The sequence below is a fragment of the Nerophis ophidion genome, linkage group LG13 (genome assembly GCF_033978795.1).
Source record: "Nerophis ophidion isolate RoL-2023_Sa linkage group LG13, RoL_Noph_v1.0, whole genome shotgun sequence".
NCBI classification, from domain to species: Eukaryota; Metazoa; Chordata; class Actinopteri; order Syngnathiformes; family Syngnathidae; genus Nerophis; species Nerophis ophidion.
The window spans coordinates 25,232,353-25,253,187 of record NC_084623.1 but is presented as its reverse complement, the minus strand read 5'-3'; the positions used below and the strand labels follow the sequence as shown (position 1 = coordinate 25,253,187).

Sequence of the window (20,835 nt, the reverse complement as noted above, 5' to 3'; positions counted from 1 at the left end):
AGGCGCTACCAATCCCAAAGATTGACTGATCTATCGTGATCGACCGATTGCCTACCCCTGGTTTAAGGCGTCATATGTCTACAGTGCTAAGGAGAATCCAATGTGTCTATGGATGTTCTCCTTCATCCAGGCCATGGTACCCTCAGAGCATTTATTCAATCTTAACTGAGCTGTTTGGTTTGTCTTTGAAGATCTTTCGCCTCTCATCCAAGTAGGCTTCATCAGTTCATGCTCACAGACTTTGATTGGTCATATCTAGTATAGCAGCTGGTGCCAACTATTTATACTGTTGTGTGGCAAAACGATCGCTGCGGAACGACCACTACCACACCCTCCTAATTAGGATTTTGGCACCAGCTGCAAGACTAGATCTGACTGACCTAAGTCTATGAGCATAAACTGATGAAGCCTACTTGGATAACAGGCGTAACGTCTTTTGGGAATCCAATAGTTTTTCATATTTAATTTAAATTATCATTAAAGTCGTTAACGCAAAAAGTAAGCCATTTAATATTTTGTTCCCTTACTGAACCAAAGTGTGACCTTTGAACCGTGACTTTAGTGTACCGCTGCACCCCTATCCAAGAACTACTTTAAAATACTACACAATTAAACTGAGGGGTTTACTCAGCTGGTTTGCCAAAAGCGGATTTTGAATATCAAAGTCTGTCACTTCCGGGATTCGTCAGTCCAACCAAAGCCCAAGAGAGACAAAAAGGTGGTGGGGGTGATGTTATGAATGTGTTAATTAGCATTGGATCCCATTAAGTACACACAGAGGTACTTGTATATTCTTTAAGAGGATGTTCCCCATCCCAAACTGTGGTCCATGCGCCTTGATAGACCAAGACGTTTACTAGTCCTTTTTAATCCATCACCCTTAAGGTTTGAACCGAGGAAAGTTCATGCCTCTGATCTGGAGGCCTCAAGAGGTCAGACCATGATCAAAAAGTCTGTAGAACATAATACTGTACAACATTCTGCACCCCACATCCTGTACGTCAATTGGTTAGCATTGACAAAAAATGTAGGCATAGGTCATTAAAACACATCACATTTGGCAGCCCTAGTTTATAGATCAAAAGCTGGCAGCATAACTTAAAGCAAGTACCATACAGTATATTTTTCCTGCTGCTGTAGCGGTGATTAGATGCTTTACCTCCGTGTTCTCTGCAAGGCACTGTGGGAAATGAGTTCAGTGCACCGCCATCTACAGTGTACACTATATATATACTTTATATACAAGGAGGAAAATAAGCATTTGATGCCCTGCTGATTTTGTAAGTTCACCTTTTTACAATGATCTCAATAATACCGTTTATTGTTTTTCCCCTTTGAACCGATACGGTACTAATTCCCGGTACCTGGAAATGGATACCGGTTCTCAATTGCACCAATTTTCAGTACTTCTGTGTATGTTCATGTGATATTAAATATTTAAAAGTTTACTGAGAATTTTGTAAAACCATAAAGAGACAGAACAAGTGCCATTGCATGCCAATAACATAATGCTAACGACGTTAGCTTAGCTATGTATCAATTGGCATGGACACAATATGCATAGAACATTATTGGAGACAACAGATAAAGTAAACCATGCTTGCCAACCCTCCCGGATTTTCCGGGAGACTCCCGAAATTCAGCACCTCTCCCGAAAACCTCCCGGAAGAAATTTTCTCTCTAAAATCTCCCGAAATTCAGCGGAGCTGGAGGCCACGCCCCCTCGATCTCCAAGCGGACCTGAGTGGGGACAGCCTGTTTTCGCCCGCTTTCCCACTATATAAACAGTTTACCTGCCCAATCATGTTACAACATCTACGGATTTTAATAAAAAACTGCACACACAAGGAGACAAAGCAGAAGAACGAGGAAGTTACAGCCATGGCGACGCCGTCTGTAATAGAGTGATTCTATGTTGTCTGTCGCCATCTCCTGGTGAATGTTGGCTATAGCGTTATGGGGTTGCTTTTTGGTTGGCCAACGATTTATGTGGTGTTGCGCACCTGACGGCAAGTGACTCTCACAAATGGCAGAACAAAGGTCACTCACATAGTGAAAGGTAAGTGTTGTTGGTTTTATTTTAGTAACCAGCAAGCACAGTACAGTTAGTAGAACAACTGTGTTTTTATTACTGTGTGTTTGATAGGTGCCGTCTGAAATTCAACTAGTTATTTTACATATATAATAAAATAAATATAGAACTAGAATTCACTGAAAGTCAAGTATTTCATACATATATATATATATATATATATATATATATATATATATATGTGTATGAAATACTCGAGTTGGTGAATTATACTCCCCTCTTAACCACGCCCCCCGCCCCAACCACGCCTCCGCCCCACTCCAAACCACGCCCACCACCCCCCACCTCCCAAAATCGGAGGTCTCAAGGGTGGCAAGTATGAAGTAAACCTACATTATTTTGTGTATTTAACATTTACAGATGTTGCTTGAGGAAGAGATGAACTGCAAAGACTGTACTAAGTGAACCGCAAGTGAGGAAACGCTGAATTAAACTTTGTAAAACTTTGATGTGTTTACATTCTTTGGATGTCTGGGAAAGGTTAATTTTCTGAATCGAAAATTTTTTTTGTTCGAAACAAAACTTGAGGTGCTACAGTAATTGGAAGAAGGTGGACTTTAACTCTGCAGGGCATCAGTATTTACTGCTATCTACTGTTAATGTATCCTCTACAAAGATTGGATGTACAAATATCACAAAATAAATCAGAATTGTGTTGATATGGACCATGATAACGTAACAAAACAAAATGGCCGCTTTGTTGTTGTCTAATCAGTGCTTTTTTTGTCCACATGTTTCTGACGTATACATTGTTGATGGTTCTAACTCATCATGTTGAGGAACTTACTCTCTTCAGCTAGCGCTGTGAGCATAGAGCTCATATCACCGATGGCCATGTTGCCAATCCCTGCCGGTACCGATGCGAGGGTAACAGAGTTGCGTGGGGTGGTGAGACGAGAGGAATTCTGGGAGAGGTTCTGCAGAAGGCCGGGACTCAAAGTGCCCGACATCAGGCTGGAGTGATCTCCGTCATCTAACATGGAGTCGAAATCTATTTGGGTGTGTTCCGCGCCAGCAACTCCACTTGTGGAAGAATCTGCTGTACTACTGGAGACCTGATTGACGCCTGGCGAGGCCATGTTGCTCGCTGCTGTATTGTTATTGGCAGGAGCCTGGTTGACACTGGGGGACATTGTAGCGTCCAAGCTGGCAGGAGGTTGCTCAAACATATGAATCTGTCTTGCGTGGAACATGGCAAAGTTGGAGTTTTGTTGGGTTCCTGGGCCACTGCACCTCTTTGGACTCGCCTCTGAGGTGTTATTATGAAGGTTGGGGCTCACATCAAAGAACTTGGGTATTCGGTTCAAGTGATTCACGCCACACCCACTGTGCTGTCTTCCACTATGTTTGGGGTCCACTGGAGGTCTTGGTTGTAACATTCCTCTATTGTTCTGTTGGGACACAATGCTGTGCTGCTGAGCCACATGGTTCACATTAGAATAGGCAACAGGTTGGGTTCTTCCTCTGTAACTTTGCAGTTCTTGAGCCACTACAGCATTTCGAGTGGCTCTCACATTATTGCTCACAGAAAGTGAATCTTGGCAGAAACCTTGCAGGGAACTTTCATCACCTAAACTCGAATTATTGCACTGGTGAGGATTACTCAACCTCTTGCTGTTGTGGTTTGCATAGCCCTGCATATACATATTCTGGCTCATAGGCACAACCTGCTGGTTGCTGTTGATGTTCTGACCCTGTGCCTGGAAGGAACTAAAATTGTGTCTCTGTGGAACAAGGGCTAGGTTTCCCCTGAGATGTTGCTGTTGTTTAGCGAGCCTGGTTACCGTGTCCACAGTCCCTGAACTCACTTCATTCCACTGCACTGGCATATTATTCTTATTCACGTGTGATGATGCTGAGAATGGCTGTTGGGAGCCACTATGATCCATATCCTGAGCAGACTGCGTCATGGCCACCCTTTTCTGTGAAAAAGCTGACGCTGGTGGTGCAATTCCTGTCTGGTAACCTTGAGACTGGTTATTGAATCTGTAGTTTCCTTGCCCCAAGTTGTGACCTTGTGTTGCAGGGTTTTGGGACCTCAGGTATTGCACCATGTCATCTGGAAGAACTATATCATCCTCTACACCCTGTTCACCTACGGTTGCCATCCCGTCTACTGTTATGTTTTCCATAACTACATTTTCTGAAATGCTTGGGGGTCTGGGCATGAATGGGTAGCGCTGCAGGTTGCCGTCAGAGCGAGTGTAACCCTGCATAGCCAATGATTGGTGACGTTCTGAGGGACTGTTCATACTGTTCATACTGTTATATCGTTGGACTCCCGGAAGGGTCGGATGGTCAACGGTGGAACGACTCACTGGGTCACTGGCTCGGCGTGGCAAGTTTGCAGGCACCTCATGGGGCATCATGCTGTGGTTGCCATATCCAATATCACTGCATCGCCGGGGCACACTTCCAGAGGGAGGCTGGTGGTACTGGTGCAACGGGTATTCCTGAGAGTCGCCATAGAGGGCCATGCGGGTCCTAAGGCTCATTCCATCCATGTTAGGTAGAGGCGTAGGTGGTGCTCCACCAATGGCAGCCGCATATTTTGCCTTGAGCCGATAATGCTCAGCTGGGGTCAGACTGAGAAGGCTGGGGAGATTTCCACCTCCGGCTCCACCAGCACCACCACCTCCACAATGGCTAGCCTCACTGGAGCGGCGGGACAAATCGGTTGAGATTGGGTCATAGGAGTCAGCTGAACTGATATTGTTATGACGGTTAGCCCCAAACTGTGACGCCTCGCTGGAGCGCCGGCTTGAGTAGCAAGGCGAGATGCCAGAGGAGCGCCGACTCATGGTGTAAGCTGAGCTGAGGGTGCTGGTTGTGCTGTTACGACGATCATTCAGCTGATTTAGCATAGTCACTTCACACAAAGACTGATCTCCCAAGCGTTGGCTGGGGTGCGACTTGCTCAGATGACTCAAGTTGGAGTGCTCCCTCAAAGAACCTGTAGATGCACAGGACAGTTAAGAACTTTATAACAACATATTAATTTTCAGTAGGCGAGGAAAGGGGATTCATATGGATTTCGCAAGAGAGAAAGGTGAGGGGTTAATCGTTTTGCAATGCTGTCTTCGTAAAATGATGGAAAGATAACGTTAGATAGCAACTAACGCTGGGGTCAAAGTTGGAATTGTCACAAATCACTTTTTAGGATACTCAAGACTACTGCTGTCAGGCAGAGGAAGTGAATAGTGCACCCACTCCCAAATTAGTCACAATTGGTGTGTCAGGTAATGAGGCCATATGAACATATGAATCCCCTTTCTACAGTAGATTAGACTTGGGCTTGTTTTGCTTTCTCATTCAGCTGCCGATTAATACCCTTTACCGCCAACTATTCCACAGGCTACAGGATTCAAACAACTACTATTTCTGACATTACAGACTGGGTGCATTCCAGTGATGGACATGTCATAATCCAAAGGACTGCCACACAGCAGCCTTGGTACAAGGCAGAGTGGGGGTTTGTGTGTGGCAAGAACTTGCAGCTTGATATGCCGATTTCAGTGCATGTAGATGCAGTGTCAAATTCAATTTCATCTTTTGAGTTGGTTTGTCCTGGTACACAAAATACAGCAACAGAAGATTTTTTTTTCAACGTTTCATACTTACCAACTGCAGGTATTGGGGGCAGCTTTGTGCTGTTGTAGTGGCCCTGTGGTAATTGCGGGGCTGAGTTGACCCAGGGACAGGGGTCTCTCACTGTCTTCAGCCTTTCTTTCTTAATCGTCTCCATTTTGATGCTAACTCCGCCGCTGTGACCCACTGTTTTCCTGAACTGGAGCCCCAACCCAGCCTGCTGGCCCCCGCCATTAACGGTGGAGTCGACCATGGGGCACTCGTCCTGCACACTGAGGTCTCCGAAGCTGCCCCCACTGTGCATGGCCATCTCTACCCCACTGTCGTTGTTGTTGGTGCTGCTGAGAGGTGACGGCTGACTGCTACATGACGAGTGACCACCAGGACTGGACTGATACATCTAGCAAGGGACAAAATGGAAGAAATGCATGTCAGCAAACAATAATGATGACATGTGGGAAAAGTGTTTTCATTGTAGCTTGGTAGGACGACTACGACACGGAGGAGAGTCTATCCACATCCTATCCGAGCTTGAATAAACTTTGAGAAGTATAATGCTCCCATATGTTAATTATTGCGTTGAAATCTGGGGTAACAATTACAAATCAAACATTAGCTCTATGTTATTACTTCAAAAGAAAACAATTAGAATTGTAAATTATGCGAGTTATCATGACCATACCAATGCTCTGTTCATTAAATTAAAAACATTAAAACTGCACGATCTTGTTGGCCTCAATACTACTATTGTGATTTAGAAAGCTCGTAACCACATGCTGCCTGGGAGTCTACAAGTGAGATTCAAACCCAGAGAGAATCCCTATGACCTCAGAGGTTCAGCTTTCTTTCAGAGAGCAAAAATAAGAACAAGCTTAAAAAGTAGATGTGTTTCTGTTAGAGGAGTTCAACTGTGGAACAGCTTGGATGATTCCTTAAAATGTTCCAGTTCCATTCACACAAAAATATATCACTCTTGAATCAACATTGTAGTTAATACTATGATTAATGTTAATTAAAAACCGAACGTGGGATATAAATAATAATGGAAGTATAATTGTTTGTATCTAATTGGTGCAAAAGTATAAGACGTGTGCAAGGATATTTCACATGCCTTTACTGTGTATATACTTAAACTATGTTCATGTTGTGTATAGTGTGTATTCATAATATGTTGTGCAAAGGAAATTTCATAATTTTCGGAAGTTCATTTTGTATTTGACATTGTTTATAGGGTTAGGCGCAATAAGTTTTCAACTTCAGCCTAAACCCTTTTGGTCTGCAACATTTTAATTTTAATTTTCAATCTATGAATGTTCAACTGTTCATTTTGTTGACCATTGACCAAAGAAAAATAAACTAAACTAAACTAAACTAATGCTTCCATTACAACCCATGATAATGTTTTTACCATGTATGTATGTGTGTGTGTGTATATGTATGTATATCCATCCATCCATTTTCTACCGCTTATTCCCTTTGGGGTCGCAGGGGGCGCTGGTGCCTATCTCAGCTACAATCGGGCGGAAGGCGGTGTACACCCTGGACAAGTCGCCCTCTTATCGCAGGGCAAACAACATTCACGCTCACATTCACACACTAGGGCCAATTTTAGTGTTGCCAATCAACCTATCCCCAGGTGCATGTCTTTAGAAGTGGGAGGAAGCCGGAGTACCCGGAGGGAACCCACGCATTCACGGGGGGGGACATGCAAACTCCACAGAGAAAGATCCCAAGCCTGGGATTGAACCCTGACTACTCAGGACCTTAGTATTGTGAGGCAGACGCACTAACCCTTCTTCCTCCGTGAAGCCCTATGTGTATGTGTATATATATATATATATATATATATATATATATATATATATATATATATATATATATATATATATGATATGTGTGCGTGTATACATGTTTATATCAATTTATGTGCATATGTATGTATAGTATATACAGTATACATGAATATATTTATGAGTATGTACTGTGCATATACATATATATATATATCTATATATATATATGTATATACTCATCTGTAATAAACTATAAATATATGAAATATTAGACTTCGACTTCCTTTTTCTTGTCATTCAAATTTGAAACAAATAAGAGCGAAATTTCATTGCATATAAATATATGATAATTAACAGGCCCCTCCTGTCCAGGCAGACATTTTTTTTAAGATCCCCATTCCAATTTTTTTTTACACTTTCTGTAAAATTATGGTAGAATTTTTCTAAAATCAAAGTTGTATTTAATGTGATGCATGTATTTTTCTAAAACAAATCAAAGGGAGAGATATTGTTCAATAATTCCCTTTTTTTTTTTTTACTGTAGAATAACACATTTAGCATTTTAACATATTCCAGTAGGTATGTTTACCAGTTAAGCGGTGTGCCACACAGGGACAATGGAAATGTGAACATTTGCTGGTATATTCTTTTCAATGAAGCAAGAATCCGGAAGGGATTAGGAATAAGTTTGAGGTAAAATTTTATATGACGCGCTCCGTCATTAATTAATTTACATTTTACATCCACTTATTCATTCTTATTCAATTATTTAATTGTGTCCTATTTTAGCCCTCCATAAAAGTGAACTGTCATGCAAAATTACCACATTTTCTGGACTATAAGTCGCACCGATACATAAACTGCACCCAAAATTTTTTTTTAAATACATATGCTAGCCGCACTGGACTATAAGCCTCAGATGTATACCAGTACTTGCAAAGTGAGATATTTACATAGAAATATTTTGTCAATGTTTATTTGCGTACCTTAATTTTTCCAAACAGTGCATGTAACGCGGCAGTAAAACGGCTGATCTAATAAAACAGAAAAGTCATTGATATCTTTATTCATCTTTTAAGAGATGAATAATGTTGTACCTTTTTTAATAAGGTTGAAGATGTTTATCAGGATTGTTTTTCCTTGCACTTTGTAAACACTTTGAGTTTGAGCAGTCTCTTAAAGTGGATCATTTTAGTACATTCTTTGATTTCTTTGCCTATTCCATTCCACAATTATCCGTTAGCCAAGAAAAATCTATAGATTAGCTGCGCCTTTGTATAAACCGCAGGGTTCAAAGCTTGGGAAAAAAGTAGCGGATTAGAATCCGAAAAAATATGGTAAATAAAAGCAAAATTGGCATATTATATCACGACTTTCATGAGGCATGAACTCCCCCAGTCTAAGAAGCTTTTGGAATGCTCACCTCAATGAGGACTGTCCATTTGGAAAGTTAGAAGGAGAAGAGAAAAGCACATTCAAGCAAAAAGAGAAAGATAGAATTTAGGAGAGATCGTACCAGGTTAGTAAACGGGCAAACAGAGAGTAAATTGAAGTTGGGACAAAACCCATGCAGTTATTATTGAACAAGATGATAATCGTCATTTCAGGTGTATTATCAGGACTTACTATCGAATTCTCAGTCTTGATTGATTTGACTTTTAGGCAGTCTTCCACGCCTCGAGAGGTGCCTTTGGCATCGGTCTTCTCGTCCACACTTCCTGCGCCGTTCTTAGAGTGTAAGTCAGTCTCTGCGTCGTCTTTGGGCGGCGGACGTCTCGGAGAAACGTCGCTCCGCTGCTTCTTGGTGACGTGAGCTTCAGGTCCATGAACAGTTTTGACATGTTTCCTGAGAGAACTGGGGTCTGTGTAGCGCTTGGTGCAACCCGGGATTTTACATACATATGGTTTCTGTCAACAGAGGTTCAACCATTTGTTAGAAGGAAACAATTGCAATTCATGACAGATGTTGCTTTATGACCGCTTGTTGTCTTTTTTTGTCTATGCAAGTGATGTGTATTGGCTTCTGGTTTTCGAACATTTATAAGGGAAGGACTACATCTGACTTGTAAAATGACTGCAAGAGGAACTAACTGGCTCCAAAAGGATTGGGGACTATTCTTTTGGAAGCAAAGTGGTTTACTGGCCTGAGACTGTACCAAATTGAGCCTCGGCCCTTAGAGGACAAGGGTCGTCAGCCCCCTTAATGGTTTCATGCACCGCCAGATAGCACTGAACCCTTAAAGTCCCAGGTTCCCCCAAAAAGGACTCATCCCTAAAGGTTCCTGGTTGCGCCACCAGGTCCGAGATTTTTTTAATTTTTATACTTTCATACACTAAAACTGATAAATGGAAAATAAATTGTTAAAAACAATGATATTTTTATATGTAAAATGTAAACAAAATGTAAATGGGAAATGGGTTATGCTTGTATAGCGCTTTTCTACCTTCAAGGTACTCAAAGCACTTTGACACTATTTCCACATTCCACATGACAGTGGGAGCTGCCATGCAAAACGCTAACCACGACCCATCAGGAGCAAGGGTGAAGTGTCTTGCTCAAGGACACAACGGACGTGACTAGGTTGGTAGAAGCTGGGGATCGAACCAGGAATCCTCAGGTTGCTGGCACGGCCACTCTCCCAACCGCACCACGCCGTAAAATATAACATTATCAATACATATGTAACTGCAGTATGAAGGGAATTCATAAAGCCCCATCCGTCACAATTTACCTGACACATGAAATGTAACGAATTGGGGGTTTGCACTATCCACTTTAGCCGCCAGATGGCAGTAGAGTGTTGAATATCTTAAAAAATGTGTTTAGTGCCAATTCCAACTTTGACCACAGTGTCAGTTGCTATGTAGAGCAGTGGTTCTCAATTGGGGGTACGCGTACCCCAGGGGGTACTTGAAGGTATGCCAAGGGGTACGTGAGATTTAAAAAAAAATATTCTAAAAATAGCAAGAAGTCATAAATCCTTTATAAATATATTTATTGAATAATACTTCAACAAAATATGAAAGTAAGTTCATAAACTGTGAAAAGAAATGCAACAATACAAGATACAGTGTTGACAGCTAATTTTTTTGTGGACATGTTCCATAAATATTGATGTTAAGGATTTCTTTTTTTGTGAAGAAATGTTTAGAATGAAGTTCATGAATCCAGATGGATCTCTGTTACAATTCCCAAAGAGGGCACTTTAAGTTGATGATTACTTCTATGTGTAGAAATCTTTATTTATAATTGAATCACATGATTATTTTTCAACAAGTTTTTAGTTATTTTTATATCTTTTTTTCCAAATAGTTCAAGAAAGACCACTACAAATGAGCAATATTTTGCACTGGTATACAATATAATAAATCAGAAACGGATGACATAGTGCTGTATTTTACTTCTTTACCCCTTTTTTTTTTAACCAAAAATGCTTTGCTCCGATTAGGGGGTACTTGAATTAAAAAAATTTTCACAGGGGGTACATCACTGAAAAACAGTTGAGAACCACTGATGTAGAGTATCATAATGTATCATTTCATCAGACTGCACTGCAACATCATTAACCCCGCCTCTTCCCCTCACACCAGATCCACCCAGGAATGGGGCAATATGAATCCCTTCCCTACTCTATATGTTTTATGTTTTATATCTCAGACTGGGATTTGATCTAAAGACATCTGTTACCAGCCCAGCACTATACTGTGACGAGCGTGAGAATGAGAATGAGAATATACGGGGGCATTTTCCACTATATTCTTGTCAGTGATGGAGCTGGAGGGGGCTAGGAATGAATCTATGATAAAATTTCACACAAAGCGCCCGGTCAATAATTATCTGAAATTTTACAAGCACTTATGCTGGCAAAACGGGGGTCGCCACGGATCATAGGGCTCCTAGGTGTAGCGAGTAATCTACATATAGGGAGGGGCGGCCCTGGTTGACCTTATACCTGATGTTCTTCCCGTGGATGTGCAGCACATGTACAGTCAAGAAAATAAGTATTTGAACACCCTGCTATTTTGCAAGCTCTCCTACTCAGAAATCATGGAGGGGTCTGAAATGTTCAGGGTGGGTGCATGTCCACTGTATGAGGGATAACCTAAAAAGAAAAATCAAGAAATCCCAATCTATGATTTTTTAACAATTTATTTGTGTGATAAAGCTGAAAATAAGTATTTGAACACCAACATTAATATTTGGTAGCCTTTGTTTGCAATTACAGAGGTCAAACGTTTCCTGTAGTTGTTCACCAGGTTTGCACAGACTGCAGGAGGGATTTTGGCCCACTCCTCCACAGAGATCTTCTCCAGATCAGTCAGGTTTCTGGGCTGTCGCTGAGTAACACAGACTTTCAGCTCCCTCCAAAGATTTTCAATTGGATTTAGGTCTGGAGACTGGCTAGGCAACTCCGGAACCTTGATATGGTTCTTACGAAGCCACTTCTTGGTTTTCCTGGCTGTGTGCTTTGGGTCATTGTCATGTTGGAAGATCCAGCCATGACTCATCTTCAATGATCTGACTGAAGGAAGGAGGTTTTTGGCCAAAATCTCACAATACATGGCTGCAGTCATCCCTTCCTTAATACAGTGCAGTCGTCCTGTCCCATGAGCAGAAATACACCCCCAAAGTATGATGCTACCACCCCCATGCTTTACAGTAGGGATGGTTTTCTTGGGATGGTACGCATCATTCTTCTTCCTCCAAACACGCATAGTGGTATTATGACCAAAAAGGTCAATTTTGGCCTCATCTGTCCACAAAACTTTCTCCCAGAACTCCTCTGGATCATCCAAATGGTCATTGGCAAAATTAAGACGGGCCTTAACATGTGCTGGTTTAGGCAGGGGAAACTTTCGTGCCATGCATGATTTCAAACCATGACGTCTTAGTGTATTACCCACAGTGACCATGGAAACAGTGGTCCCAGCTCTTTTCAGGTCATTGACCAAGTCCTGCGTGTAGTCCTGGGCTGATTCCTCACCTTTCTTAGCATCATTGAGACCCCACGAGGTGATATCTTGCATGGGGCTCCACTCCCATCGAGATTGACCATCATGTTTACCTTCTTCCATTTTCCAATGATTGCTCCAACAGTGGACCTTTTTTCACCAAGCTGCCTGGCAATTTCTATCCTTGTGGAGTTGTACAATTTTGTCTCTGGTGTCTTTGGACAGCTCTTTGCTCTTAGCCATGCTGAATGTTTGAGTCTTACTGATTGCATGGGGTGGACAGGTGTTTTTATGCAGCTAAATACCTCACACAGGTGGATCTGATTCAGGATGATACAGTAGAGTGGAGGAGGACTTTTAAAGGCGGACTAACAGGTCTTTGAAGGTCAGAATTCTAGCTGATAGACAGGTGTTCAAATACTTATTTTCAGCTGTATGACACAAATACATTGTTAAAAAAATCATAGATTGTGATTTCTGGATTTTTCTTTTTAGGTTATCTCTCATACAGTGGGCATGCACCTACCGTGAACATTTCAGACCCCTCCATGATTTCTAAGTGGTAGAACTTGCAAAATAGATGGGTGTTCAAATACTTATATTCTTGACTGTATATTTATGTAACCTTCACATAGCAGATAGCATAACAACACAAAGGCAAACCCCTAAACCAGAGTGCCCAGACTTTATGCCTTCAAGAGCCAAAGTGAAAATATGTCAATGAGTCACGGGCCAAACACAGCCATTTTTAGCATACAGCAGCACCATTGGTGAGGAGTTTAGCCCCATACTGCCATAAATAATGTAGTGGAGAGTGTCACATCACTAGTAAGCCTTTTGGGCATAGCAACAATGATTGTCTGAGCTTCAAATAGGTCAGTATGAATATGCATTCTTTTTGGGAAGCCACCCTTTGGGCACCCCTGCCCTATACAGAGGTCAATGGACATGGTGTCAAACATTTAAAATATTTCTCTTGACATACCTCATTGGAATGTGTGCGGTTCTGGTGCTTGGCCCGGTCTGAAGCGTTGGAAAAGGCCTTGTTGCAGCCTTCGTGTTCGCACACATAGGGCTTCTCGCCTGTGTGGGACCTGAGGTGGGTCTTGAGATTCTCAAGACGAGAGTACGCCTTTAAACAGCCCTCAAACTGCAAACACAGAGAGGCACATATTGGGAATGACTATCAGGGTCTTGTGTGTGCTTCTATGTTAAAGGTAATGTGCATGTTTGTTTCGCACAGGAAAACAGTTTGTAGGTACCTTAATAACTACCTCTGACATTGTTGATCAAAAGGACCAGGAATTAGAGCACAGTGAACAATTTTTTAAAATACTGTTAGAGCTGACTCTCTGCAAATAGTGTTCAGAGCTGACTGTGTCCTTTAAAGGGGAATTGCACTTTTTGCGTTTTGTTTCACAATTATTATGAAAGATATGACAATGGATGGATTTTTTACGCATTCTAAATATTAGTTAAATGTAAATAAATGTCTGGTTCCAGAGGAGCCAATGGGAGCTCCATTATTTTACCCATAGTTATAGAACACTGTTGTTAAATGTAATGTAAATAAGCTGATACTGCAATTTAAATTATGTGCAAAAATATGTTGAAGCACAGTGATTCTAAATACTTGACATTTTGAAAGACTTGTGAATAAAGTAGATAATTCAAAAGTACTATACTAAGTAGTTTTCTTTTTTAAGGTGGATCCACTATGGATTGAACTTTCACAGTATCATGTTAGACCCGCTCAACGTCCATTGCTTTCGGTCCCCTAGAAGGGTGGGGGGGGGGTTAGGGGGTGGGCGGTTGCCCACATATGTGGTCCTCTCCAAGGTTCTCATAGTCATCATTGTCACCGACGTCCCACTGGGTCATCATTGTCACCGACGTCCCACTGGGTGTGAGTTTTCCTTGCCCTTATGTGAGTCTACCGAGGACGTCGTAGGGGTTTGTGTTGTGGTTTGTGCAGCCCTTTGAGACCCTAGTGATTTAGGGCTATATAAGTAAACATTGATTGATTGATTGATTGATTGATAAAGTAATAAATAGGTCTGGAGAATCGTCTAAATTCATAGGTATCGGTATCAATTACTGAAATTCCTTTTTTTTATGTGTAGTTATCATTATGTATATGTATTGTTGCATTAGAACAACTGTGTTGTTGATAATAGAGGTAAATTATTGGTATTGTTTATTATCAATAGCGCTATTTATATTGGTATTTGTGGTGCTCCAGTTGTAGTGTAAAAATGCTCATTGTCGTTTCTGTATTATTATTTATTTCAATAACTGCTTCTTTGCTGTCTTTTTTACGATCATTTGTACATATCGTATGTGCTGGTGTTTTTTTATTTTTGTTGTTGTTATTGTTGTGTTTGCTGTTGTTGTTTTTGTCTCTCTGTCTAATCCCCCTATTATCCCCACAATTTCCCCCTCTGTCTTCCTTCTTTTCTCCTTTCTATCCCCTCCTGCTCTGGCCCGGCTGCACCAAATGATATTATAAATACATTTAATAAAGTCAAATTTAAATAAGGCAACAAGAGAAGTATCCTACACTTCTCTTTTGTAAAGTAAATCTGAACAGCCGATATGAGCATCTACATCAACTATATGATTTGCCTGAGAAGCTGGACAGGACAAAAAAAAATAATACTGAAATTCTGGTATGGTTGAAGTATAAGACATTATTTATAAGTAATTATTCTGATTTGAGCTGCTCATTAAATTCGAACATTTGCATCCCAGCGTTGTGTTGGGCCTCTTTGTACATACTGTGCATTTATGTGGTTTCTCGCCCGTGTGCCTCCTCATGTGGACCACCAGCATGTATTGGGCCTTGAAGGGCTTCTGCTCCCGCGAACACTTGTCCCAGCGACACACAAACTCCTTCTTCTCACCGTGGATATGATCGTTGTTGATGTGCTGAGGAGACAATCACAAAGAAACGTGCGCTAAAGGAGTACATACGCACTGCTTGATTGCAAAGCATGAGTCAGCAAGTTCTTGTCTATTTCCCACCAGATAATTTCACATCCTGTGAGCAAGCGTGCAGTAACGACAAACACACATTGTGCGCAACGCTGCCATAAATAAAGCTGGCACTTTGTCGCTTCTGTCAACAGGAGACGAAAACTATAAAAACGATGTTTGTTCAGGATGTCTGCAAACGTCTCAAGAAACTTCCTCACTAAATCACTTGTCACCATCTTGTAGGATTCTAAGATATTTACAGAAACTTTATTAAAGTAAAACTAAAGACATCAATTTTTGTAGAAATTGCAGGTGAAAATGAAGCAAAGTGCCGCACAAAACATCTAAAATATTGGGAATTTATTTTCGAAAGTGGAGAACGTGATCTTTAATGTTTTGTTACTGGAACAGTTTGAATGGGTAGAGAAATGTGGAAGGAGTGTGGTACCTTACTTTTCCTATAAATCTTCTAATATGCTTTTGCCTGGGGGACTTTGAACGTCTAAGTTATACACAAATAAAATTATCTGATACTTGTTTATATTGACAAATGTGTTGTTTTAGACTGCTATATTGTTCAATTAAAGACACACATTACGTATGCCTAGCTTGTGTGCTATTGTGTGCTTAGCTCCTAGTAGTCCATAGCCTACCATGTTTACCTTTTTGTAAATGACTTGACTATATTAGAAGACTAAACCAACCTTGGAGGACATTTAGATCAGTGGTTCTTAACCAGGGTTCGATTGAACTCTAGGGGTTCGATTGAACCCTAGGGGTTCGGTGAGTCAGCCTCAGGGGTTCGGCGGAGGTCTAAACACACCCGACTCATCGTGCAAATACAAACTTCTCCCTATCGGCGTATTACGGATACGGCAACAGCTGACTGATTTGCAGGTGTGTCATTTGTTGTGAGTTTATGCATTGTGTTGGTTTTGTTGTTTGAACAAGTTGATGTTCATGCACAGTTCATTTTGTGCAACAGTTAAAAAAACATGTTAACACTTTAGTATAGGTAACATATTCACCATTAATATAGGTGCTTATTAACATGCAAATTAGTAACATATTGGCTCTTAACTAGTCATTAAGTTCTTATTAATGCTTTATTCGGCATGGCCTTATTCGGCATGGCCTTATTATAACCCTAACCCTCTAACCCTGACCCTAAACAAATAACTCTAAATTAAGTCTTAATCACTTAGAATATGTTCCCCTAGTGTCCAAATAACTCTAAATTAATTCTTTGTTACTTAGACCAGTGGTTCTCAAATGGGGGTACGCGTACCCCTGGGGGTACTTGAAGGTATGCCAAGGGGTACGTGAGATGTTTTTAAAAATATTCTAAAAATAGCAACAATTCAAAAATCCTTTATAAATATATTTATTGAATAATACTTCAACAAAATATGAATGTAAGTTCATAAACTGTGAAAAGAAATGCAACAATGCAAAATTCAGTGTTGACAGCCACATTTTTGTGGACATGCTCCATAAATATTGATGTTAAAGATTTATTTTTTTGTGAAGAAATGTTTAGAATTAAGTTCATGAATCCAGATGGATCTCTATTGCAATCTCCAAAGAGGGCACTTTAAGTTGATGATTACTTCTTTGTGTAGAAATCTTTATTTATAATTGAATCACTTGTTTATTTTTCAACAAGTTTTTAGTTATTTTTATATCTTTTTTTCCAAATAGTTCAAGAAAGACCACTAAAAATTAGCAATATTTTGCACTGTTATACAATATAATAAATCAGAAACTGATGACATAGTGCTGTATTTTACTTCTTTATCTGTTTTATTTCAACCAAAAATACTTTGCTCTGATTAGGGAGTACTTGAATTAAAAAAATCTTCACATGTTTCACTGAAAAAAGGTTGAGAACCACTTACTTAGAATAATTTCCCCATACTAAAGTGTTACCAAAAACATAAAACTTTGTCTTGAATTTGAAAAAAACCCAACATTTTATTTTTCACTAAAGAAGGGTTCGGTGAATGCACATATGAAACTGGTGGGGTTCGGTACCTCCAACAAGGTTAAGAACCACTGATTTAGAGTTTAACTGGCTGTCCAAATTTGAACACATAGAGGACAGCTTGTATTAGTATAAAAATAGTAGAATTTCCCGATAAAATCCATAATGTTTTTTACTCTGAATTACTGTCAATGGAACAACAGTGCCACTGTTATTTTTACTGTGAAATTGTGGCGACGGAGCTGCTAGTTTTTTTTGTTTTTTTTTTACCAGAAAATCTTTTTTTTACATTCAGATTGAATTGGACATTTTACATGCAAAGTGGTATAATCCCATATTTTTGGTTTTGCTGATAGGAATATCAAATTGAGACAACATTGGTTGAATCAGTAGAGATTTGAGAATAGTTGAGAGTAAAATGATGAGGCAGCATATTAGTAATAATTATATATTTAGAATAATTTTAGTGCAGATTAACATAAGGATGAATCATTTTTAGCATTTGCTCTGATTTTGATAACAGCCAACCGCTTAAAACAGAGCCCTTGCACCATATTCACATATGTTCAAACAGAAAAGAAGCACTGAGCGACACCCCAGCTCACAATGCTCCACTTAGGGTGTCACTTTTTCAGCCCAGTGGCTCAGTCATCCCGCTGAGGTCTACTTTGGGCAGAGGAAGTGTGTAGTAGCTCAGCAAAGACACGTCTATTTTCAGGTACACACTAGTGTGACTCCTTAATGTGGGGGCTCTTGAAACAGGATTCTTTAGGTTCAGAATTTGTTTGGTGCGCATGAAACCTAAGAGTGCTTTGGGAGATGTTGACAGGGATTTTTGTCGGAGTGATTCAAAATTGCACCCCAGGGTTCTTAGGTTGAGAGAAACTGGAGATCCTATGGTCAGGAATTCATTGGGCAATCATTGTCCATCCACACCCTTAATCATGCCATATATTTTTTGCCGGGTGACTCTAGAACCATCCAAAACTCTCCTGGACTTTGTGTCTTGGGATTTGAAGATGGGGCAAATGTTCCTAAATGTGTACTCACACTAGGCCTGGGCCCCTATCATATCTGCACTCCTTTGGCAAGACTGAAAGCTGGGTCAGGGCACTACATGATAGGCCCTGCACGTGTCACCAAGTCATACGACTTTTCATCCTGATACTAAAGCTAACTCTTTCTTTCTCCCCTTAATGTGAGAACACGTGTCTTTATTCTGTGACTTGACGATCAGTGCAACTGCAGAGCTGCTGGCATGACGACGGATTTATATACGGCCCTGTGGGCTCCAGTGGGTAGCGGGTGTCGTTTGGAAGGGTTCAAGGGTTATAGGTCAGGAGGGTTCATGGTGCACAGCTGCAAAGATTGAGCTAAATTTGGCGAGAGAAGCATCATCAATTTTGGGCGTCGGGATCAGTGACCAATCAATCCATGAACGTACTCACGCACACACAGCATGCTGTCATGAACGAACATCAAAGAGGTTTAGATACTTACATGGACAAGTTGGTCCTGGGTGTCAAACTCCTTGGAACAACCCTCCCAATGGCAGTTGGTCTCGTACACGGCCTCTGGCTCCTGTTTGCACTCGTCCTTGTCCAGATCTTCGTTCAAGTCCAACATCCCTCCACTCTGGTTCTGAAGATGAGAGACGGGACGTTGGCATCAAAAATATATTACTAGATTGTGCCTTCTTTACTGTATACTACCTTCTTTCAGACCCAAGGCCCAAATCACAATTCTGATCCTTGTACTTTGTTGGAATGATTATTCTCCATTTTTCATACATTGACTGCCTGTCTAATTAGGGTTTTAAAAAGGGTTACGATACCAGCCATCAATGAGTGAGATTGGCCGATACCAATACCTATCACATTTATTAACTGTAGGTTCTACTAATTAGGATTTGATCTGATTTGATTCAATCTACACTTTAATATTGAAAATGTAGTAAAAAATACAAATATAGTCAGTTTTTTTCTCTTCACCATAAATAACTTTGGACACTCAATTAAATACTTTCCTTAAATTCTTAAAAATGCAATTTTGAAATAAAAAAGGAATTGCAAGGGATATACCCAAATACCCCAAAAGCAGCTATAGTTAAACATTGACTAGTTAGTTTCATTCGCTCTGGTTTGCTGTCATATAAAATGCACCGTATTTTCTCGACTATAAGCCGCTACTTTTTTCCCAAGCTTTGAACCCTGCACCTTATACAAAGGTGCCGCTAATCCACAGATTTTTCTTTGCTAACGGATAATTATGGAATGGATTAAGCCAATAAATCAAACAATGTACGAAAATGATCCACTTGAAGAGACTGTTCTGATAAACATCTCAAACCTTATTTAAAAAGGAGAAATCTTATCAATCTCCTAAATACTTCTTATTATTTTTGTAGATACGTGGCATCAGAAGGTTTAAGTTAATAGTCCAATCAAAAGCATAATCATACTGTTAATCTAATAACAGCGGAAATGAGTGCCCGATTTTACGAGCTGTCTCTCGCTTAATTGTTATGTTTTAGGTGGCGAGCAAAAATTGGGGTTACGAGCTTTCCCACCGCAGGATCAGACCAAAACATGAGGGGTCTTGCTCACTGGGTTAAATATTTAAAAAATCGAGTGATACAACATGTATGAAAACTGATGTACATCATAAATCGGAGTGGAATCGTGAGGCAGAGGTCATTTCTTGGTTTGTGAGTACGCTTTGAACAATATACTAGCCGCTCCTGATGCCTGAAAAACATATTTTCCGTGTCATATTTGCCGTCAAGTGGAAGGTATACTAGCTTGTGTGGCAGTACGGAAAAACATGAAAAAAACGCTTCCCTACGTTTAAAATAAACATGCTGAACTATGACCTTACAGCTCTGGACTTTAGCTGCTCGAGTCCTGACTAGAACCAGGAAATATGACCATATTAGTCTAGTGCTCAGGTTCCTGTTGCTCAGAGAATAGACTTTAAAACCGCTCCGCTTGTGGACAAGTCACTTCACGGTCTTGTGCCAAAAAGTACATCTCTGACATGTTAGAACCATATGAACCATCTTTAGAACTGGATACTGGGAACCTCAAGGAGTGGTCTCCTTCTGGTGTCCAGAGTCAAGACAAAACATGGTGAGAGGCTTTGTTTCAGTTTTATGTTCCTAAAATCTGGAATATGTGAGGCAGGCCTCAACGTTGCCAATGTTCAAATCCAGGCTGAAAACACTTTTATTTATTTGTGCATATTGCAATTGAACATATTTTATCTCCACGCTTTGATTTTAATTATAATATTTTTATGATGATTTTCTTTTATGATTTTCATTATTTTATTATTTGTATTATATATTTTTTTAGTATTTTATTATCAAAACATCTATTAGTTTCTTTATCTTTCTCAAGCTGAAGTTTTTTTCCGTGGTACCATTTAAAAATCAATGGCAAATTCAGGCA

The 20,835-nt window shown here is 40.3% G+C and overlaps 1 protein-coding gene across 1 annotated transcript in view; it reads right to left on the bottom strand.

Annotated features, from left to right (window-relative positions):
* Positions 1 to 2,326: 2,326 nt before the first annotated feature.
* gli2a (GLI family zinc finger 2a) overlaps positions 2,327 to 20,835 on the bottom strand; it is a 190,980-nt gene continuing 172,471 nt past the window's right edge. Inside the window, exons 9-14 of the mRNA XM_061918623.1 lie at positions 18,887 to 19,027; positions 15,205 to 15,354; positions 13,412 to 13,576; positions 9,100 to 9,381; positions 5,714 to 6,080; positions 2,327 to 5,045 (exon numbers count right to left, since the gene is read on the bottom strand). Coding sequence (XP_061774607.1) covers positions 2,854 to 5,045; positions 5,714 to 6,080; positions 9,100 to 9,381; positions 13,412 to 13,576; positions 15,205 to 15,354; positions 18,887 to 19,027 — 3,297 coding nt within the window. The 3' untranslated portion in view covers positions 2,327 to 2,853. The remainder of the gene's footprint in view (positions 5,046 to 5,713; positions 6,081 to 9,099; positions 9,382 to 13,411; positions 13,577 to 15,204; positions 15,355 to 18,886; positions 19,028 to 20,835) is intronic.